The sequence below is a fragment of the Barbus barbus genome (genome assembly GCF_936440315.1).
Source record: "Barbus barbus genome assembly, chromosome: 9".
Lineage (NCBI taxonomy): Eukaryota > Metazoa > Chordata > Actinopteri > Cypriniformes > Cyprinidae > Barbus > Barbus barbus.
Window position 1 is genome coordinate 7,244,007 of NC_136737.1, and position 24,179 is coordinate 7,268,185.

General features: G+C 36.7%; 2 protein-coding genes across 3 annotated transcripts; one reads left to right on the top strand and one right to left on the bottom strand.

The window, feature by feature from the left end:
- Positions 1-3: 3 nt before the first annotated feature.
- On the bottom strand, positions 4-8,321 carry LOC306875097 (uncharacterized protein). Of its 2 annotated transcripts, none has more exons than XM_079425501.1 (5): positions 8,031-8,321; positions 7,237-7,566; positions 6,632-6,970; positions 6,110-6,240; positions 4-2,143 (listed from the first exon to the last, which is right to left on the bottom strand). In XM_079425501.1, the coding sequence occupies exons 1-4, from the start codon at positions 8,080-8,082 to the stop codon at positions 6,146-6,148; spliced, it is 816 nt and encodes a 271-aa protein (XP_079281627.1). In that variant the 5' UTR covers positions 8,083-8,321; the 3' UTR covers positions 4-2,143; positions 6,110-6,145. The 2 variants fall into 2 exon arrangements, with proteins under 2 accessions (XP_079281627.1, XP_079281628.1); XM_079425502.1 differs by lacking the exon at positions 8,031-8,321 and adding an exon at positions 7,660-7,891 and having other exon boundaries at positions 369-2,143.
- A 9,658-nt stretch (positions 8,322-17,979) lies between these two features.
- On the top strand, positions 17,980-23,415 carry LOC306875090 (uncharacterized protein). The gene is made up of 6 exons (XM_079425492.1): positions 17,980-18,114; positions 18,509-18,832; positions 19,518-19,724; positions 19,857-19,979; positions 21,810-21,874; positions 22,991-23,415. The coding sequence occupies exons 1-6, from the start codon at positions 18,075-18,077 to the stop codon at positions 23,042-23,044; spliced, it is 813 nt and encodes a 270-aa protein (XP_079281618.1). The 5' UTR covers positions 17,980-18,074; the 3' UTR covers positions 23,045-23,415.
- Positions 23,416-24,179: the final 764 nt, after the last annotated feature.

Below are 24,179 nucleotides of genomic sequence, written 5' to 3' on the forward strand. Positions count from 1 at the left end.
TTTATGACAAAATTTTAAAGCTGAGACCTACTTTTATGAACTAGTACTAGGTTTTTTGCTCAATCTGAAAAACAAACACATGTGTTAGGTGATTCTAAACAAGCATGCAAAGTTTTAGGGAGATCGGCAACAGCCAGCAACAACATAAATGTTAAAAAAACATCATATTTCGATGGTAAATTACCTGAATTTGCCAAAAAATGCTGTTTTAATAATTGATTTAGGTGGTTACAGGCTTGCTAAATAATATGTAATGTCTTTTTTCATATGTACTTAAGTGACCTAAAATGTTTGAACCCCAGTAATCGCTGCTTGCAGCTATAACTTAATATGATTGCAGTTTGTAAAGAAAATAATGAAATATTTTAGACTATTTCTGTTCCTTTAATGAAGTCTGAAGTTTCAAAACCTTGCAGCTGTGCATCTGTTTGCTCATTCAGCTGTTTAAAAAGTCATGTAAATGAACTGTGATGTCATTTCCTCGAGCTGCTGCTCTTCTTGTGCTTCTGTGTTGATGCTAGAGTCCTACACTGGGAAATGATCACAGACATTCAGATAAATTTTTCATCCTCAAAAATGCAATGTCTGTATAAAGTTGGAGATTCCAATATATTTATTGTGTGTTTCTTTGGTCAAAAACAACAAAAATGAAGAAAGAAAAGAAGCAGCTATTTAATAGATTACATTTTCAATAAAAAGTTTGCATTTGGTTTGTAAAGGTGCTTTTGGGTTTTGAGATTGGGAAAACAAACATTTGTGTCCAGTTCTTATTGATTCATATATATATCTTACATGCAGTCCATTTACATATTTAAAATGAGCTTCAAACAAAAGACCGATTCTAAAAAGAAGAAGAAAAAGGAACACGGAAGATAACGAGGGGTGAGAACCAAAAGAGCGCAAGTGACATTTCACCAGCTTTACAGGAGAGCCAAAACAAAAAAATTTACCACAGTTTGATCTGACTTTGTTTACTGATTTCAATTGTTTATAATACAAATTTGTACACTCATGGATGACAGAGCTTTCATTTGATGTATATATCTCCATTTCACCAAAAATGTCACTTACGCCCTTCTGGTTCTCAGTGCCAGAGAAAAATCATTTAACACAGCATTCCACTTAAAGGCACTGAACATCTCAGCAAAGTATTTTACCAACTTAAATATAAATCATTTAATTTCGAGGCATCTTAAGGCTGGTGTTGGTTGCAGTGTAGCTGTTAGTGACTACATTAGTAACATAATGATTTCAGTCAAAACCAGTAGAAACATGAAGAGCAGAATAAGCATGTGTGAGGAGTGATTTTGTTTTGTCATAATGCTCTTCTTGGTGAGGTAATTGTGTAAAACACAATAACTTATGTAATAACGGATTAGCATTATTATATCTTTGTGCAAAGTATAAGAAAGAGATGATCGCTCATTATTCCAGTAGAACACTTCAGCAGCTTTGATAAATGCATATACTGAAAACATCAAGCACTGATCTATTGCTAAGTGATGCATTGTTTTGTTTCTTACATTATTGCTCATATACTGTTTAAAGGTGCTGTATGTAGGATTGACTAGGTATTGCAGTCCAAATTATTGATGAACACGCAGGTTGCCAGATTAACGACACCAACAGGAATGAGCGCACATGACGATTAATTAAATGAAATAGGCCTACGCTGTGTTTTCTGCCAACTGGCAACCTGGGTGCCAAAATACAATTGGGTAAACTGGAAGTGGGCGAAGGAGAATACATTTTCAAAGGAGAATAACTGACTGTAGCATTGTTTTTCAGATAAACAAGGATGTTAGCTTAGCTTGTTTCTTAAATATCTGCAAACATATTATGGTATTTTTATGCTTTAGTAGAGTCATAAACTTACATGCAGCACCTTTAAGGCTAAATTCTTTAATTCATGAAATAATTCTAGCAAAAATCATTTTTTAAATTGAAATTGAAATCCTGGACTCATGACACAATTACTCTGAAGAGAGTTTCAATGGATCCTCTTCTTTCCTTCATTTCTTAATTCTCTTTAGCATCTCTTTCACTGGAAGTATCACAATTATAAATGTTGTTACATTGTTTTTTTTTGTAGGCAGCCTCGTCCTCATGTGTCCCAAGCAATGCTTTTATTAACATCATCCACCTGAAAAAAATAAAATAATAAAAAAAAATAATTCATTCAAAAATAATGATTCATGCAATAAAAGTAATTGATGTGTCAGTTACACAAACACTTTTCCAAAATACTTAAAGGGATACTCCACCCCAAAATTAAAATTTTCTCTTTAATCACTTACCCCCATGTCGTTCCAAACCCGTAAAAGCTTCATTCGTTTTCGGAACACAATTTAAGAAATTTTGGATGAAAACCGGGAGGCTTGTGACTGTCCCATTGACTGCATAGTAAACTGCACTTTCAAGGTCCATAAAAGTATGAAAGGCATCATCAGAATAGTCCATCTGCCATCGGTGGTTCAATCTGAATTTAATGAATCAACAAGAACACTTTTTCTGCACAAAGAAAACAAAAAAACTATTTTATTCAACAATTCATCTCCTCTGTGTCAGCATAGCACCATTTTGGAGAATATCCACTAGATGACATCAGCGTACGCTGTTCTGTGTCAGCCACAACACAAGAACACATCTACATTTGTTTACGCTTTGAATTGAATGAAAACAGCGAATCCGTGTGGCGCGACTGACACACTGCTTGCGTCTAGTGATGGGAAGTTCGGATCATTTTACCGACTCGGACCTTTGAGCAAAATGAACGAATCTTTTTTCGAGTCATTTCGTTCATTTTAGCAAAATATAATTCAAATGTTATGTGTTACTTTCCAAACACATCTACTACTTATGCAAACGTTTATCACACTACAAACAATACAAAACTATGCTATAAGAAACAGAAAATATTACTTAATTGTTTACCTGGGTCTTTAGTCTATGATTAGCGCACCACCTCTTATCTGACAAGTGTTCGGGTTTGAGTCGTTCGTTCATCACGTGACAGCCCCATACGCTTAACCAATGCAGCGTGAGCCGGAAAGAGAATTGATTAGGTCTTCTATATCGAGTCTCGGGTTTGAGTCGTTCCTTCATCACGTGACAGCCCCATACGCTTAACCAATGCAGCCTGAGCCGGAAAGAGAATTGATTAGTTCGTCTTTATCGAGTCTCGGGTTTGAGTCGTTCGTTCATCACGTGACAGCCCCATACGCTTAACCAATGCAGCGTGAGCCGGAAAGAGAATTGATTAGTTCGTCTATATCGAGTCTCGGGTTTGAGTCGTTCGTTCATCACGTGACAGCCCCATACGCTTAACCAATGCAGCGTGAGCCGGAAAGAGAATTGATTAGGTCTTCTATATCGAGTCTCGGGTTTGAGTCGTTCGTTCTTTTGTCACGTGACGTGACAGTTTTGGACAGCGAAATTAGTTAATTTACAACCTTCCTTACAAACGGGTGCATAGTCATTATTATTATTATTATTAGAATTATTAGTATTATTATTTACTCTTACAGTTATGTGATGCTTTTGTGGTCTCAAATTATTGCTTTTAATTTCTGTCACATGGTTCTTTTCCATAACACCATGTGGTAATAAAGATAATAACGAGTTGGTTAACCTCTTCTTGCACTACACATATATCTGCAGAGTTTTGTTTTTTTAACTGGTTTGCACTCTTATCTATTCTGCCATGTGCCTTACGCCACTTTATCTCTTTTTTTATTTTTCTACAAACGTCCTCATTTGTATAGTTGTATGTACATATGTTTAAACTGTATTATCTGTATTTGAACGTCTACTGTCAGTGTTTAATGTTAACTGTATGCACCAAGGGTCTGAGAGTAACGCAATTTCAGTTCTCTGTATGTGTGTGCTGTACATGTGGAAGAATTGACAATAAAGCAGACTTGACTTGTTATGCTTTGTTTTTATTTTTTATTTTTTTGTCTAATCTTCATAAAATACAATACCTTGTTGTATTTATGTCTTTTGAGTTAACCCTTTAGATTGGACTATAGTGTTACTTACTATACTTTTGTAACATATGACACTTTAGACATTAACACTCTGTACACACTCCTGAATTGTTTTTTATTGTTTATTTTTGTGCCAGAAAAAGCTATAGCAAAGAAGATAACTATTCCAAAATGAATTTAAACTATTTAAATAAAAAATACAAGAAAATTAAAATATACTAAAGCCACAGAGCCTTAAAAAACTAAAACAAAATACTGCACAACAAGCTAGGCCTTTTTTAAATAAATAAAAAATAAATAAGCTTTAAAATAACACTGTGGCTATATTTTAGAACATGCTTTAAGGCATGTTTGCATTCAAAAAAATGAACAGACCATTTTTATTTCTAGGAAAATGCTTATTACACATATTTTGATAATTTTATGATAATTCTTAAATATGATCCAACATACAAAAAATACAGTTTTACTTTATGGTAGCCTATTTGATATGTACTGATCCGGCAAGTGGTCACGTGACAAAAGAACGAACGACTCAAACCCGAGACTCGATCAAGAACTAATCAATTCTCTTTCCGGCTCAGGCTGCATTGGTTAAGCGTATGGGGCTGTCACGTGATGAACGAACGACTCAAACCCAAGACTCGATATAGACGAACTAATCAATTCTCTTTCCGGCTCAGGCTGCATTGGTTAAGCGTATGGGGCTGTCACGTGATGAACGAACGACTCAAACTCGAGAATGCTGTGCAATGCGCGACTGAACGAATCACTCCCCGAGACGACTCGTTCTTCCCGAGTCACATTAAAGATTCGTTCAAAATGAACGAATCGTTCAAGAACGACCCATCACTACTTGCGTCCAGTGGACATTCTCCAAAATGGCGCTATGCTGACACAGAGGAGATGAATTGTTGAATAAAATAGTTTTTTTGTTTTCTTTGAAGTGTTCTCATTGCTTCATTAAATTCAGATTGAACCACTGATGGCAGATGGACTATTCTGACGAAGCTTTTCATACTTTTATGGACCTTGACAGTGTTAATTGTTTGGTAATCAATGGGACAGTTACAAGCCTCCCGGTTATCATCCAAAATATCTTAAATTGTGTTCTGAAGACGAATGAAGCTTTTACGAGTTTGTAACGACATGGGAGTAAGTGATTGACAAAATGTTCATTTTGGTGTGGAGTATCCCTTTAAAACAGTGTCTATAACTGCATCAAACTGTCATCGACTGTGTATTCCAATAATACAAAATGTAACTATTGATTTCAATCAATACCGCATCTAAAACTACAGTATTGCCATTTTCTACTCTTTTTATTTTTTTTATTTAATTTGAGTTGAATTGGAGTTAATTTTTTTTTTTTGACTATGCATCACTGGTGAATATCTGCTTCAGTGGTGTTAAACATAAATTACAAAAAAGTATTCATAGTGTACATTTAATTACAAGAACCACTAGTACTTTAAAGTTGTTTCGGTAGCTATTTACAATACGACTAATGACACTAATATTCATTAATTCATACTTAACTAATGCACAGATAATGTAATAACGTAATAGAGTTAATGTATACCTCATGAAGGACTAAACCATTTATTAATAATTACTGCATCAGCAACTCATGAACACTCTATATGATTAAATAACAACTACTTTACTTGTTGAGGCACATGACTAACTAACTAATTCAAAATCCATAACCACAATGACATATTACTTAACAATAATATGCTACTTAAAGTAGTAACATAATGATACCTTTGCAAATTATTAGCAAACAACTGGAAGCTGAAAGGCATGGCTTCGACACAGTGTGATAATTAACATATGAATTTACATCATTAGTTAATATAATATGTTATTATAGGGAATTAATACATTGACACATTTAAGTAATAACAATTTATTGATTACTTAATCTATGAATCATATAGAATGTTCATTAGTAGCTGATGCAGTAATCATTTAATAAAATGGTTTAGTTCTTTAATTAACTCATGGTTATCTGTGCATTAGTTTAGCATTATTTAATGCATGTTTGTGCACCTGTATTATAAAGTATTACCGTTGTTTCTCCCCACAGTAAATCATCCGCTGTATGAAATACTTACATTCGGTGATACTCTTCTATATCTCCCATGGGAACTTTACATCAAACCAGCAGTTACAGCCGCAACCACCAGCAGAACAACAAAACGTATTCCTGCTACAGCGCCTGAAGACAGACCTGAATTTGGAACAGCTAAAGAGAAACCGAGAGAATGATGACCCATCCAGTATTTAACCATATCTTTGACTGATATTTACACCTTTCTACTTCGGTCATCAGTTGTATGATATTGGTTTAACTGATAAATGGTGACATCTGTTGTTTTTAGCAACAGCATTTAAAACTACATCACATCACTGTGAACTCAACAGGAAACTTCATTCAACAAGAAAACAATGTTCACAGGAAAAATGACTGATAATATTTGTTTACATTTGACTAACATTAGTCAACGTGTTATAAAGTCAAAGCTTGCTTTCTTAAACAGCCCACAACCAAACAGTTGCTTATTAAAAAAAAAAGAAAATACTTTTTTTATTCCTCAAAGAAAACACATTGAATGACTAAATTATAGTCTACTCACCAGTGACATTAACATTTAATGTCTTCACTCTGGTGATGCTGAAGCTGCTGTCGCTCACGATGATCTGCAGTTTATAATCTCCAGAGTCTGTGATTGTGGTGTTTGTGATGGTCAGAGATCCAGTCTGATGATCCAGCTTCAGTCTGTCTCTGAATCTCTCATCACCATCTTCACACTGAACATCTGTACAGGTTTTATTGGGATCACCAGTCATTTGAGTGATGACAGTGTCTTTAAAAAACCATGCCATCACATAATTTGGTTTTCTTGTTTCACCAGAATCTAAAAAGACAGATTCTCCTTCCTTTGTCTTCACTTCATCACGTTTAGCAGGAACAGCTGAAACACAAAGCAACAGCTGCTGGAGGATCGTTCTGCTGAAAATAACAGCAAACTCCACAACAGTGAAGATGAAAGCAACAAGCCTTTTCTTGACTTTTGATTACAAAAATAATGCATGGTGTGTGCTTATAAACACATTTTACATATTTTGTTTTGAATCCTCATTTGAACAGATAATTATCAGCTGGTCAGAGATTATCTCCATCTGAGTTTAACTATAAAATTAAATAAATAAAAAAATACATAATGCATTAATGACTCACTAAGGACAATAACTTTGAAGATTTTGTCACTGCTGCTGGTGCTACTGATGATCTTCAGTTCATAAACTCCAGAGTCTGTGGTTCTGGTGTCTGTGATGGTCAGAGATCCAGTCTGATTATCCAGCTTCAGTCTGTCTCTGAATCTCTCAGTGCCATTATTACACTGAACATCTGTACAGATAAAACTGAGATGTCCATTGATTTGAGCAATGCGAGTGTCGATGAAATACCATTTAATATCTTCCTGTTGGTTTGTTTCAACACCAGTGTGAAAAATGACTGAATCCCCCTCCATCACTGACACTTCATCTGATCCAACACCAGATGCACCTGCAACAGAAATATAAACCAAACAATACAACACTGCTACAATATAGCTGTGGATGATTTGTTTAGACATCATGAAGATTTTGAGAAACATACCCGTATTCATAAAAAAAAAAAAAAAAAAAAAAATGCTATTCAGATAACAGTAATTTTATTTTTTTAGTCCCATCTTCCTATGTTTAAGTTATTCACATTTGAGTTTATTCACTGATGTAACATTTACTGAAGGTATGATAGCCTACGTTGTTATTGTCTGTCCTTATTCTAGGCTACAAGGTCACTGAAACTGATCTAGACTGCCTTTCAGCTGCGTTCGGTTGCTTTTATCAACACCGTTACACGAATTGTATGACTGTGGTAGACGCTGTTGTCACTTTAACCATAATCTGTCACAACAGAGCCTACCTACGGTCACAGAAACTGGGGTCGGAAGAGTGGTTGTAACTTGTAATAAATAAAGGTCTTACCGTGGTCGAGTAAAAACATGATCACTGCAAGCGAATAAAAGAGAAACTTCATTTTAACAACTTTTAGTGGACAGCTTTTTAGTTAAAGATGAAAGCAGTAATCCAGGAGCCTCCCTATGGAAGATACTAAAAATAGCCAAGGTGTGATCCAGATGAAAGCACGCACTTCGGGGAAGAGCACACAGTGGAGGTGGTTTCGGGGGGGGTTTGGGGGGTTGTAAGGTGCCCATTTTACCAAGGCTACTGCAGCGAATGGAATTCCGAGCGCTGCTGAGGCGAAATGGAAACCCCGGAGTGGATCTGGACACAGCAGACTGATTAATGCACTCAGCGCGGATTGAAATCCACGCCGAGTGCATTAATCAGTCTGCTGTCTCCAGATCCACTCCGGGGTTTCCATTTCGCCTCAGCAGCGCTCGGAATTCCATTCGCACCCCTCCTATCCTGTCCACGCTTTTCACTTTCCTGTCCGGTGCTAAATGTGCAGAAACTCGACGACGGAGTTTCTTTTTGTGTAGTGTTTTGCTTCTTGTATCACAGAACGGATAAGGGAATTAGATGAAACAAGTGCTTCATAATTAATATTGCCTTAAGTGACCAAACGTCCTGTTTTCCCAGGACATGTCCTGTTTTCACGTCCTGTCCTGGCCGTTCTGGCTGTTTTTTTAACTAGGGCACTAGGGGACCCTGCACCTGCGGTGCTGCATAATCCCGTGTGCGCGGCTCTCTTTAAACTCACAACGAGTCTGAACACATCTGCCTGCAACATGCCGAAGCGCAAATACACATTTACCAATGAGTTACAGAATAAATTCCCCACTTACTCTCCCGGTCGGGACAAGTGGAAGGCTGCGTGCACCGTGTGCTAACCTGGCACATATGTTTCGGTGTCCAATGGGGGTGCCACAGATCTCAAAGCTCACATGGACACCGAAAAACATAAAAAAAACTGTGTGAGGTGAGAGGTTGACGGAGTTCTTTGTGAGACCTGGGAAATCTGAGGATGCTGTGAATGCAGCAGAGGGTGCATTGTCATTTCATACAGTGAAACACCACAACAGCTACAGGTCCATGGATTGCACTAGTGCATTGCTAAAAAAGGCATTCCCAGATTCTGACAAAAAGTTGAACAGTGCCCGCACTAAGACCGAAGCTATTGTGAATGGTGTTTTAGCGCCCCACTCCGTTGAAGTCACACGTGAAGCACTGAAGCTGCTCTACAGCAAAATATAGATGAGCAAACAAGGAGGATGAGGAAGAAAAACAGGATGAAGAGGAAGAAGAAAACTAAAGATTAAAATATTTTTTGTTAGTTATTTTTTGTGAGAGCTATTTTTGTTCAATTTGGATATATATTTTTTTTAGTTATTATTTATTTTTCTAATACAGAAGAGACATTATTTCCTTCAATATTTTTGAAACCTGTCATAATAAAACATGTTGAGTAACCTCTGAGAAGCCTATCTGAATGTGTGTCTTTGGTTATAGATAGTATTTTGTAATACAACAATTTTATATCCATACAGAGGAGGCATAGTTTAAATGTATTGAAATTAATAAGGCATCTTTGAGTAAACTTTGAGTATCATTTGAGTATCCCATTGCCGGGCCGAGTGTCCTGGTTTTCGGTAATCAAAATATGGTCATCCTAGCCTTGACGTGACCACGATTTCTGCTAATCACCATGCAGGGCATAATAAACATATAAGGTAATGTTATTGGTGTGCTAGCAAGCTATATCTTTAAATATACTGGTGTGTATTTTAATGACGGGCTGTGAATGAGTTCAACCCAAGCTTTTTGAGACTTGTTCATACTTGAATTAGGTCCCTCTGGTGAAAGATCCTTTTCTTTTCGTTTCTCCCACCCCCCCCCGCCCAGCCCACATGGTAAATTTACTCAGCAGAGTAAACAACAGGTTGCAAAATGAAAATAGGCTAGCTATGAGCCTAGCAATGATCTTTTGCAATGCATTCACTTAAGCAACACTAAATACTAAACTAATCACATCACACAAGTGCTTCTAAATGTCTTGTGGGATTGCTGTAGCATAGAATAGAAAGATGCTTCAACTTGCAGTATAAACGTTACAGTAGGCTGATTTAAAAAATAAAATAAAATGAAGACTACTGTTGAGTTTAAATGGTAGTTTATTATTTTAGTTATTGTAAAAACAAAACAATATAATGGGAAATAATGATTCACACGATAGTTTAAGTAAAAAAATAAATAAATAATAAAAATACAGAATACAACAAAACAGTCAAACTAGACCTGTGACCCAGATTTGACAGTTTTTGATGAATTCAATATTTTATTTGACTCTAAAGCAGTTGTGTGAGGGACAGGAATGAACTCTTCACCTACAAACTAAACATACACACACTAAATGGTCACTCTCACCTACAAGCTGCTTGTTCACCCAACATATCAAACCACATTTCCAGAGACAACCAACCGCAGAAGGTTTCAGTTTGACTCAGATGTTGAGCTGCTAGTGCGAGATGGTAGATGGTATTAAAGTAGGCTAATAGTTTACTCCGAAATTAAGAAAAAAAAGTCACCATTTATTCAGCCTCATTTTGTTCCAAACCTGCATTAACTTCTTTCTTCTGTTAAACACACACACACACACACAAAAAAAAAAAAAAAAAAAAAAAAAAAGATATATATATATATATATATATATATATATATATATATATATATATATATATATATATATATATTGAAGAATGTCGGTAACTCAACAGTTGCTGGTCCCCATTGACTCCCATAGAATGGAAAAATACAATGGAAATACAATTTGCAAAGAGCTTGTGCATTCCACCCACTATAGAAGGGTCAAATGCTGACGTGACCGGTGTCACTCTCATTAACACTGATAAATAAACATTAAAAACCTAAAAAAAAATGGCTAATATGTGGTCTATTACGTAGTTTTTATTGAATTGAAAAAAAAAAAAAACTTTCTCTTTTTTCTATATTTATTCATAAATTACATTACTTTGTGCCGCCACTGAGTATAGATATAACCCTAATTAACACTATAACCGCCAGGGGTCGCTGTATACCTAAAATTGCCAGCGGGTAAATTTCACCCGCGCATATTACAACTGTTTTTATATGGCTAAAGAATATAATATTTCACTGTATTATATGCCACTGTCTTCACAAAGAAGTGTCTAGAATGAAATTATTGTCTAGTCATCAACTATATTTTTGTCCTGTTTTATGTTCAAGGCTTTTTTTATGCAGGCCACTAATCACTTTTCACATATCAGGATAAAAACACCTACACTTGTGTGCTCAACAATCCCATCAGCAACCAGAATCAACATCTGGAAATTAGCAAACTCTGTCACACGTGCAGGTATGGCAGCACTGATATTTGTGGTTATTTACTGACCTGATCTCTTTTGTTGAAGATTGACACATTCCCCAAAACTGACTGTCCTTTACAGGACCACTCCCCCAGACTCTCTCACACTCTCATTCGCCAGGATAGTGCTGGGTCTCTGCTGCTACTGCATCTTTGTTGATTGTTGCTGTAGTTAGGATGTTCTGCTACTGCAGGAAATGAAGAAAAACAGGTCAGGAATTTAAATATTACAAATAATGCATTTGAATCATAATTCTATATAGGAATGCAAGCTATGTTGTTTAAAACTCACCTGTATTGTTGTTAATACAGTCCAGGCACAGGAGGAAGACAGAACTGATTCGGCAAACAAAAACATGGGAAAACTCCTGTTTGCCTTGAATATTGAAACCTGATTTGTTCATATTTCTGTAGCTGCACAAACAAATGGCATTTCAGCCCACCAAAATGGCCAGAGCCAACTGCTTATATATAATCTTATATAAGTTGGCGCTGAATGCCATTCGTCTGGCAAGCTGAGAGTATGTCTGGATCCACGTGATCTTAATAAGGCTGATCCTGAAGAATGATCCTGCAATTGCAAAAGTACAGCTTTACCATCGTGCATGTTCCTGGCAAGAATATTCCAGTAGCAGACACATTGTCAAGAAAATCGATGCCTTGCCTGGATAACAATTTCAGTGAAGTCCATACTGTACTCAGTGCTCTACCAGTCAGTGACACAAAACTCAGTAGTATCCGGAAGCAAACAGAGAAAGATGTGCAAATGTAAACATTAAGGAGAGTGATTAAAGAAGGTTGGCCTAATGAGAGAAAGAGATGCCCTACAGCCATCCTAGAGTACTGGAACCACAGGGATGAATTATCTGAGATGGACGGGATGGTCTTCAAGGGAGAAAAGATCGTAATTCCTACGCTGTTGAGAGAAGAGATTCTTAAACACGTTCATTCAGGCCACATGGGAATGGAAAAATCCAAACAGCATGCTAGAGACATTCTTTTTTTGGCCTGGCATGTCCAAACAGATCGCTGGCATGGTCGAACAGTGTTCCATTTGCCTTGAGCGTCGAATGTCAAATACAAAAGAGCCTCTCATTTCACATCCTATCCCAAACTGGCCATGGCAGACTGTAGGTACTGATTTATTCACGTGGAATAATGAAGACCACATAGTGGTGGTAGATTACTACAGCAGATACCTTGACTTGGAGAAGCTCAAGAACACCACAGCTGCGGCAGTGATCCTGAAACTAAAGAAAATATTTGCAGCACATGGGATCCCTGAAAAAATGGGCCTCAATTCAGCTCAAAAGACTTTGAGAATTTTGCTCGCGCTTGGGATTTTGTACAAGTAGGCCACATTACCCACAAATTAATGGGCTGAGCGAGAAGGCAGTACAGATTGCAAAATCACTAATGGACAAAGCGAAAGCAGACAAGAAAGACCCCTATATCAACCTGCTGGAGTACCGGAACACCCCAGTGGATGGTTTCAGATCACTGAGCCAACTGCTGATGAGCAGAAGATTGCGCTTCATTCTCCCCATCACCAACCGACAGCTACAGCCCAAGACTTTATGTGTAAAAGATGTTCATGCTAGACGTGAACAAAGGCAACAGTACCAAGAAAAGTATTACAACAGGTCAGCAAAACTGCACACACCACTACAGACTGGAGACCATGTCCGAATTCAGGATTCAGGGAGCTGGAAGCCTGCTGTAGTCATCAAGCCTGCGGACACCTTCAGGTCCTACCATGTATGCACTGTGGAAGGCCAAGTTTTACGAAGAAATCGTCATCACCTTTTGCAAGATAAAGCACAGCCTGTCAATGCTGAGTCCAGAATGTCTTCAACAACTCAACACACAGTGCCGTTGGATCACCCTTGGCAGACAGACACAAAAACACTGCTGCTCCACGCTATGTTACCACATCAGGACATGAAGTGAAACCCAGAGTCGTCCTTGATCTATAATTGTAAAGGGTGTAGGCGGATCGCTGCCCTAAAAATAAAATAAAAAGTTATGTTAATTGTTGCAACCGTTGATGTAGTTGTGGCTTGTATAGTTTTATATTGATCGTTGCGTTATGTTAATTAAATAATTGCTGAGTTGTAATGTTGGATTTCTGCTATAATATGTCAAAGTTTTCAAAGAAAGGGGATGTAATATTCAAGCTGTTTGAATATAAATTCATAATGAGTGTTATATATGTTATGCAGTTCATACATATAGCCACTAGGGGGCAGTGGGTGAAAAACGTAAGTCACGTTGATATGTGAGACCAGTGGGGGAATAAAAAGGTTGTGTTGTTTTACGGTCAAGCAGAACAAGACTCCGATAATAGAAGATTAACTAAAAAATAATAGAAGATTAACTTTCATATTGTGCTGGATAGCATTACATATTACGTTTTAGCAAGTAATTAGTCATTTGACCTGGAATACATTTGTAAAACAACTGAGAAAACACTAAAAGAGTGCAAGATTATAATAAAAGTGTCACAGATAGCAGGGAAAAATGACTAAAAACTAAACAATTGTGCAGAAGAAATGACAATAAATAGGCCTAGACTCATTATCTTTGAAAGGGAGGAGAAAAGAGAAAACGCAATCCAACAAGCTACTGAATTCTGACACAAATTCATTCATGAGATGTTTCATTTCAGGCTACTTCTTGCTACTATTGCTGCAATACATTTTTATTATTATTATTCGTATTTAAAATAATTTATTGTGTCTTTTGTGATGTGTTTTTTACAGGAAGTTGAAGAAGAGGATCAAGTAGTAGAGTATGTGTCCGCCAGCATGAGAAGGAAATATCCCCCCATATGATTGTGAAGTGCTTTGAGTGTACAGCAATACACAATAAAGGTCTATTGAAATGCTTCATTCATTCATTAAAATATATTATAGAATACAAATTATTGGTTATTGCCCAGCAGTGTACTTGATTTCTTAGCCAATTAAAAGTAAGAATTTTTTTTATTTTTTTTGCTTTATTATTATTATTATTAATTACTAAGTTACTACTGTTGTGGAAACAAACGATGGTCTTCTCAAATTTGTCCATAAAGCTCTAGAAGCAGAGTTCCAGATATCAAAATAAGACTTTATTGACCACAGCAACAAAGCCGAGATGACAGCCGCCGCATCTGAGTCTTTGTCTGTCCGCACATCCATTTTATATCTTTATTTCTTACCATAATTGGTAGTTTCTTACCATAATTGGTAGTCCTTAAGTAATTTGACTTAGGGGTATCCCTGAGGAGAAATAAATTCCCTGAGGTAAGGCATTTAAGAGTGTTGCAACAAAAATCTTAACTGTCACCCTTACCTAAGACTTAGTTCACACCGCAGGTCTTAATGCTCAGATCGGATTTTTTGCTGAAATCCGTTTTTTTGCGCTGTTCTTCACATCGTCATTTAAATGCGACTGCCATCAGTCTCATGTGTGAACCGTATATGGTCCTGAAGTGACCCGCATGCGCAGAAGAAGACGTGACGTCAGACGCAGTGCACTGTGTTTGCGGAAATAAAAATGGATGCTGATCCTGTTAGCGCAGAATTGTGAAGTCTGTCACATTTCAATGACGTAAAAATCGCATGAAATGCGACATGCGACAGGCATTCAGACTGAAGTCGCATTGCAAAACATCGGAAATGTATCCGATTTAGGACCACATATGAAAGTGGCCTGGGCCTGATTTGAAAAAATCGGATTTGTGCTGTTCAGACTGTTATAAGAAAATCATATATGGGTCACATTTGGGCAAAAAAAGTTGGATTTGGGACACTTTAGCCTGCAATGTGAACTATACGTTTCACGGTAGTTCCTGGCAACATAGGGCAATGGGCGCCGCGGTTGCTATAGTTACTACATCTCACAATAAACATAGCTATGTCTCTGACAATAAACAGAACATAACAAAATACAAATCTAACCAACTAAATCCAGTGCTGCCCATTTCTGGCTATTATGTGTGCAGTCGTTACCGAGGAATCCACTTTGTTTCTAAAGTGAAAGCGCCTCCTGCTGACCAATGACGGAAATTTGACCAAATGTGAAAATTAATCCATGTTTTGACGCTGAAAACACATAGAGTTGTATCATATGTCATATGACTACTGGATTAAATGTGTAACACATGCCAGAGTAGATGGTGTTACAGCTCACGATGGTGCCCCTCCTACTCTCCGAATGGAGCACACCAATCTCTCCTTGCAGCGTCGTGGCACCGTTTCCAGCACAGCATCATAGGTGTGGGACAGATGGTGTCTCAAACCCCCTCCCCTATTCAAAGAGCGACGCTCCACCTTTACATGAATTGCTTCCTTTACGCCTCTTTCAAACCACCTCTCTTTTCTATCCAGAATTTTCACCTCAAAATGGTGTTTCTTTTGTTGTAAAGATATTGTTTGAATTTTTCTTTCTACAAATAGCTAAATTGTTGTGGACATTAATCACTTACCCCCATGTCGTTCCAAACCTGTAAACGCTTTGTTCGTCTTCGGAACACAATTTAAGATATTTTGGATGAACCGGGAGGCTTGTGACTGTCCCATTGACTGCCGAACAATTAACACTGTCAAGACCCAGAAAAGTATGAAAGACATCGTCAGAATAGTCCATCTGCCATCAGTGATTCAACCGTAACGTTATGAAGCTACAAGAATCATTTTTGTACACAAAAAAAATAAAATAATAATAATTCAACAATTTGTCTCCTCTGCCGTCACCGTAGCGCTATTTTTGAGAATATCCCCTGGACGCAAAGTGTGTACGCTCTTCTGTGTCAGCCACGCCTCATGGATACATCTTCTACGTGTATTCACGCTTTGATTTGAACGAAAACAGCGCATCAGTGAGGTGCGTCTGATACAAAAGAGCGTAAAAATTGTTTGGCAGTCAATGGGACAGTCACAAGCGGTTTTCATCCAAAATATCTTAAACTCTTTTCCGAAGACGAACAAAGCTTTTACAGGTTTGGAACGACATGGGGGTAAGTGATTAATGGCAAAATTTTCTTTTTGGGGTGGAGTATCTCTTTAATATAAACAGTTCTCTCTGCCAATTGTTAATCAGCTGGGAGAACAGCCAACTCCAGAAACACTAACGAAGTCAGCCTGCCCCACCAAACATAGTTTGCATACTTCAACATCAATTTGGAATGAAGGTCCTTTCATTTATTAATCTTGTTGTATAGTTATGAAGTGAATCTGAGAGCTATTAAGAGCTTAGATTAAACAACTGAGTAAAGAAAGGACTTTGCATTGACTAGTATCTTACTTCATCAATATAAAGTGTCTATACTGCAGTCAGTATGCATACTATAATAGAGCGCCATCTACTGGACTAACAATTTACCTTTCCAACATTAACTCCACCATCTGGCATAAAATGTGAATCTGCATGCTACAAACAGCTTAGGAATCATTTGAAGATGTATTTATTTATTTATGGTTCCCCTTTTTCTTACACAAGACACTTGATTAAGGAACTTAAGCAAATATGGACTGTTTGGTGTCATGCCTGAAGGGATGTCAAAATATAAGGGACTGCTAGAGACCTGTAATATTCAAAAATTATAAGTGCAAATTGCTTTCTCAGAAAGAGAGGATTATTATTTTTTTTTGTTTGCTGTTGTTTTTTTTTAACTTGCTTTGTTTAAACATTTAAGACATTTTGGTCCATTAGAAGACCACAAGGCAGGACAATGAATAATAAGATCCATAGGACCTGAACATATGGAGCATGAGGCCATAATAGCATCTATTGCTAAGAACATAGACTATTTTCACAGTGCAAGTAGCCACTGCCAAAAAACACATTGCTCAACCTTGCTTTAAAGTATAAAACAGAGCTTCTTTTGATAACACCATTCCCTCTTTAGAAAAACTTTTTCAGAAACATTTTAATTTTCCCTTTAGTGTAATTCATCACATCTGTTACAACACTGTAACCAACCATTAAAGAAAGATTAATAAAAGGATTCTAATGAAAAATTAATAATAAATCAATTAAAGATACATTGATGAACAGAAGCATTTCTTCTTTGACTGTAAAGATGTTCTGTGTGAGAGGGAAGACAGACTGTGGGGTTCATAAAAGCAGGACAGGAAGAAGCCCTTCACCTACAAACCAAACACACATCAAAATGTCCATTCTCTTACAGAAGCTACTTGTCTACCAAACAGATCAAAACATATTTTTGAAGAAAATCAGACCACAGCTGGTTTCAGTTTGACAGAGATGCTGAGCTGCTTGTCACACATGAAATTATTTTAAAATCTGTAAGGTTTATCATTAAATTTAGGGTGACTAATCCAATTGTCCATACCCCTACTTTCTCATATTTGAAACAGTCAAAAACTACTTTTCAGAAACCATCAATTAAAAAAAATAAAAACTTAAATTTCCAAAATAAACACACACACACACACACACACACACACACACACACACGTATATATGATATATATATATATATATATATAAATCTGTGAAAAATTGTGTGTGCGCAAATATATATATATATATATATGCGCGCACACACAATCATAATGTGCTCAGAATGTGTGTGAACAGGGTGGTCAAACTCTGTCAGGGGAGGATTCAGCAGGTAGTCTTATTAGATCAGAGTCACTGAACAACTGAAGAAAATGTTTCACACACTTTTGCTCTGTTTGTGTTGTCTGATTGGTAAGTTACAAGTGCCTTTTTACTGCTTTGTTTATTTTCATTTTGAATAAATAAGGTTTCTGCTGCTGTTGCTTTTGAAAATTCACAGATATCATTGTGAGATCTACTTTGGATTCAGGTCTCTTTTCAGTGAGCCTCTTATAAAGAGGGAAATATGAAAATATGAAGCAACTGAAGGTGTCTAGCAGAATTAAACTTAGTGTTACCCATCTGTAATGAACTTATCATGCAGTGTTACATATTTATTTTAAGATGTTAAAGATACAATTATTGATTCACACATGTCTGTCTGTTCATATGTTGATTTTCATTTTGTTTGGTACCTTTGCTGCTGTTAAAGGTTTCAGGCTTTCCAAACCAACATTAATCGGTGTAAAATCTGTTTGTTCATCAGGTGTGTTTGGTGAGTCAGTGTCAGTGATGGAGGGAGATTCTGTCACTCTACACACTGATGATACTGAAACATATGAAGGTGCTGACATACTGTGGAAATTTGTAGCTGAAAAATCTATGATAGCTAAAATCAGTAAAGCTGCTGGAATCGTCTCCACATCTGATGTTCCTGATGGGAGATTCAGAGACAGACTGAAGCTGGACAATCAAACTGGATCTTTGACCATCATAAACATCACAACTAAACACGCAGGACTCTATGAACTACATATAAGTGGAATGAAACGGCCATTAAAAAAATTCAACCATACAATTTCTGTCTATGGTGAGAAACATAATTTGTTGAGTGTTGAGCATATTCCTGTTTTATTAAAGGAATATTTTGGGTTCAACTAATTATGGACATGATTTATGGCATAAGATTGCTTACCACAAAAATAATTTTGACTCGTTAAGAAAAGAAAAAAGAAGCAAGGTTACAGCGAGGTGCTTACAACGGAAATCAATGAGGTGTTGTAAGATACAAAAGCAGAAAAGTGAAGCTTATAATTTGATAAAAGCCCATTAATTCTTCTGTTAAAGCTAGTCTATTCATTGATTAACTGATTAATCAATTAATTGAATATGTTTGAATCATATTTTTTTCAATTGTTTTAAGGTTTATGCTGTTGTGTTGTCAAGTGACTAAGTTGTATTTTTATTTGTAAATTTAGACATAACTACAAAGAGTTTAATATTTAATGTTTACAGATTGACACCATTGACTTCCAGTGTAGACACCTTACCGTAACATCCATTTCTTCAGTTTTAAAAGAAAACAAGGGATGAGTCATAATATTGTTTGTGATAATCACCGTTATGCCACCAATGCTGATGATTGAGCTGAACTACTGTTTATATTTCTGTTTTATTTTCATGTTTTTCAGTTCGTCTGCCCATGCCTAACATCACTAGAGATTGTTCACAAAATCTTTCATCATCATCATCATATTGTTCATTGCTGTGTTCAGGGGTGAATGTGGATCATGTGACTCTCTCCTGGTACAAAGGAAACAGTTTATTGTCCAGCATCAGTGTGTCTGATCTCAGCATCAGTCTCTCTCTACCTCTGGAGGTGGAATATCAGGATAAAAACACCTACAGCTGTGTGCTCAACAATCCCATCAGAAACCAGACCACACATCTGGACATCAGTGAACTTTGTTGGCCATGTCCAGGTATGTTGGAGCTGATATTAACATTGACTTAGATGATTTCTTAGTTATATATAGTGCTGGTGTTTCATAGTGTTTGTTATAGATCAGGCTGACAGATTCACTAACACTAATGGCTCATTTTGTTCATTACAGGTCAGAAGCTACCTTCATTTAACATAGTGCTGATTTCTGCTGCTGCTGCTGGATCTCTGTTGGTTGTAGCTGCAGTCGTGATGTGCTGCATCTCCAAGAAATGTAGAAAAAATGACAGAAAAGGTAAGTGTTTCCTACTGCTTTCAAACAAGTAATATGAAAAAATATACTCTAAATATTTTAATCAATTAATAGACACAATTACAATAAAAAAAGACATGAAAAAAATTGCAGTTGTGTTTTTATATAATTGTACAGGTCCTTTTCAAAAAATTAGCATATTGTGATAAAGTTCATATTGTGATTATTTTCTGTAATGTACTGATAAACATTAGACTTTCATATATTTTAGATTCATTACAACACAACTGAAGTAGTTCAAGCCTTTTATTGTTTTAATATTGATGATTTTGGCATACAGCTCATGAAAACCCAAAATTCCTATCTCAAAAAATTAGCATATAATGAAAAGGTTCTCTAAACGAGCTATTAACCTAATCATCTGAATCAACTAATTAACTCTAAACACCTGCAAAAGATTCCTGAGGCTTTTAAAAACTCCCAGCCTGGTTCATTACTCAAAACCGCAATCCTGGGTAAGACTGCCGACCTGACTGCTGTCCAGAAGGCCATCATTGACACCCTCAAGCAAGAGGGTAAGACACAGAAAGAAATTTCTGAACGAATAGGCTGTTCCCAGAGTGCTGTATCAAGGCACCTCAGTGGGAAGTCTGTGGGAAGGAAAAAGTGTGGCAGAAAACGCAGCACAACGAGAAGAGGTGACCAGACCCTGAGGAAGATTGTGGAGAAGGACCGATTCCAGACCTTGGGGGACCTGCGGAAGCAGTGGACTGAGTCTGGAGTAGAAACATCCAGAGCCACCGTGTACAGGCGTGTGCAGGAAATGGGCTACAGGTGCCGCATTCCCCAGGTCAAGCCACTTTTGAACCAGAAACAGCGGCAGAAGCGCCTGACCTGGGCTACAGAGAAGCAGCACTGGACTATTGCTCAGTGGTCCAAAGTACTTTTTTTCGGATGAAAGCAAATTTTGCATGTCATTCGGAAATCAAGGTGCCAGAGTCTGGAGGAAGACTGGGGAGAGGGAAATGCCAAAATGCCTGAAGTCCAGTGTCAAGTACCCACAGTCAGTGATGCTGGTGTTGGTCCACTGTGTTTTATCAAGGGCAGGGTCAATGCAGCTTGCTATCAGGAGATTTTGGAGCACTTCATGCTTCCATCTGCTGAAAAGCTTTATGGAGATGAAGATTTCATTTTTCAGCACGACCTGGCACCTGCTCACAGTGCCAAAACCACTGGTAAATGGTTTACTGACCATGGTATTACTGTGCTCAATTGGCCTGCCAACTCTCCTGACCTGAACCCCATAGAGAATCTGAGGGATATTGTGAAGAGAAAGTTGAGAGACGCAAGACCCAACACTCTGGATGAGCTTAAGGCCGCTATCGAAGCATCCTGGGCCTCCATAACACCTCAGCAGTGCCACAGGATGATTGCCTCCATGCCACGCCGCATTGAAGCAGTCATTTCTGCAAAAGGATTCCCGACCAAGTATTGAGTGCATAACCGAACATAATTATTTGAAGGTTGACTTTTTTTTTGTATTAAAAACACTTTTCTTTTATTGGTCGGATGAAATATGCTAATTGTTTGAGATTTTTTGAAAGGTTTTCATGAGCTGTATGCCAAAATCATCAATATTAAAACAATAAAAGGCTTGAACTACTTCAGTTGTGTTGTAATGAATCTAAAATATATGAAAGTCTAATGTTTATCAGTACATTACAGAAAATAATGAACTTTATCACAATATGCTAATTTTTTGAAAAGGACCTGTATGTATTTATGCTAACATTTGAGTCTTGATAATGATGTTGTAAAGAAACAGATCTAGTTAAGATTGACTGTTTAATGCATCTATTGTTGTTTAAACAGTTCAGACGAGTGAAGAAATGATCACTTATGCTGAGCCAACGTTCTACAAAAGAAAAACACAAGCGGTACGATCATTTAATCTGTATTTAGTCTCTGTGTCAATTCATTTGTTTGAAAGCCATAAGATTGTCATTCAGTGTGAATATATATATATATATATATATGTGAAGTAATAGATATGAAGTTCAGAAAAGAATTTAGTAAAAGTATAAAAGTAAATAAGTATATATTTATTTTAGCAGAAACATGCAGTAAAACTATTTGACAGGAAAATAAAACCTCACAATTTATGTCAATACTATGTCAAGAACAGATGTCAGATGTCAAGAACACTTTGCATCAAGATGTCACATACCAGACCACATAACTTGCAGGCTAGAAATTCTTGTGTGAAATTCTTCACGTGAACCATTGAAGTGAGCATTTCACATGCAACTTTGAAACCAAAGAAATGGTTCACAGGTCTGTTCAAAGAGGGCCACACTTCTGCTGTAATTTATGCATTTTAAAAAGGGTCAATTTCCCTATTGAACCTGCATCGTTTTTTGCATACTATTAGGGCTGTCCAGTTCATTGTACACTCACAGCAGTACCATAAGTGTACATATTACTACCTTACAGTTACCAAGAAATTAAAGTTGACATTTTTTAATATATTTTTTTAATGAGATCTCTCCTCTTATGGTATGTTTACTGGCCCAAGTGCTGGACAATAACCTGTCAGTCACATGAGATCCACCAACAGCAAACCACAAACATCCAATTAATTCCTGATAGACAAAACCAAGAGCTGTTCCACTCGTATATACATCACAATTGGTCAAGAAAATACTATTGCAACTTCTGTTTAGTGCTATGAGGGTACTCTAGGGTACTAATATGTACTCTGTAGGCACAAAGAAGGTTAAAATGTGTCCTTTTAAAAAGTACTGTGCTAGTGACAGACAATAGTACCCCTTATTTTTTAAAAGAACATTTAGATTAATAATTTTGCCAATAATTCATCACCACTTGATGTCCAATGTATAATCTGAAAACCACTGAGAATCTGATCTCAAATCTAAATTTGCCTCATGTTATCTTAGCAGTAGGAGGAAGATAAAGATTTTATGAATGCCACATTTCTACTATTATAATTTTGTTATTATTATATCTTGTGTGATGTGTTTTTTTTTTTACAGAATGTTAAAGAGGAGGATCATGTGGTGTATGCGCCTGTCACCATGAGAAGATGATCAAACTTTTTCTAAGTACCAGATCCTGCTGTATGTTCACTTAAACTTCTGTATTAGTGTTGAGTTTTGGTGAGAATCACCACATGCACCACATTCAACCACAAGACTTTTATTCATCTTCAGAAAACAAATCAGAATCAGAATGAGCTTTATTGCCAGGTATGTTTATACATACGAGGAATTTGTTTTCGTGACAGAAGCTTCAACAGTGCAACAGAATGATAGTGACAGAACAAAAAACACAGATAATAAAAAGAAGAATTACATTTTTTTTTTCATTTTCTTTATAATGTTCTATTACCTTTTTTGCCCATCGATTAAATGTCTATTTTGTAGCGTCCAAAGTAAATAAAGACTTGGTTGATGTGCAGAAATGATCGTCAGTACTTCTTGCACATTAAGCATGCAGGTTTATATTTGATAAGTTGTATATATGTGCATCAGTCAATGTTTATATGTGAATAAAAGCCCAATGTCTTTATAAACTTTTTGAAGGTTGAAGAGATTGGTTGTGTGGACTTTAAACAGATGGACATAAAATGATGAGAGAATATTAAACACAACGTCATGTGTGTTCTGGAGATTAACAAAGGTTGTATGGGGTTGGAATGACGTTAGGGTGAGTATATGAGATGATAAATTCATTTTTGGGTGAGCTCTGCCTTTCAAGTCTCAAAACTATGTGTGCAATTCATAATGTGCAAAACATAGATGCAAAATACTCATTTCATTCTGTACAGACATAGTATTATTTGTTGAGTGGAGGTTGTGCATGAGAATGTCTCAACTGCTGGACGTTTGTGGTTGATGTTTGTTTATGAGGTGTCTCTGTGTGTCTATGAATAGCTTGAGGTTGTAGGTGTTTTTTCCATTCCTGCCCTGAATACTCACAGTTTGATTTCTGCTTTACAAAAACACCTCTGTTTGTATTTATTTCATACAACGGTTCAATAAACAGTTAGTAATTAAAAAAAGTTAATATTTACAGTTAAATAAGTTCATATTTAATGACAGCAAACCTACTGGCAATGTTTTTTTTTTTTTCATAATTGTTATTGTTCATCAATTCATTCTTACTCAAGTTTCCCCAAAGCATTTGTGCAAAATCATTCTGTTTGTTTCACAACACCCAAAG

Bases quoted from the DNA above. Each gene is read 5' to 3' on its own strand.
- LOC306875097 (XM_079425501.1), bottom strand. From the start codon at position 8,082: ATGAAGTTTCTCTTTTATTCGCTTGCAGTGATCATGTTTTTACTCGAC. The intron at 6,971-7,236 runs GTGAGTCATTAA...TTTGTGTTTCAG, and splicing joins CTTCAAAGTTATTGTCCTTA to CTGTTCCTGCTAAACGTGAT. The intron at 6,241-6,631 runs GTGAGTAGACTA...GTTTCTCTTTAG, and splicing joins ATTAAATGTTAATGTCACTG to CTGTTCCAAATTCAGGTCTG.
- LOC306875090 (XM_079425492.1), top strand. From the start codon at position 18,075: ATGTTTCACACACTTTTGCTCTGTTTGTGTTGTCTGATTG. The intron at 18,115-18,508 runs GTAAGTTACAAG...TTTGTTCATCAG, and splicing joins CTGTTTGTGTTGTCTGATTG to GTGTGTTTGGTGAGTCAGTG. The intron at 19,725-19,856 runs GTATGTTGGAGC...TGTTCATTACAG, and splicing joins ACTTTGTTGGCCATGTCCAG to GTCAGAAGCTACCTTCATTT.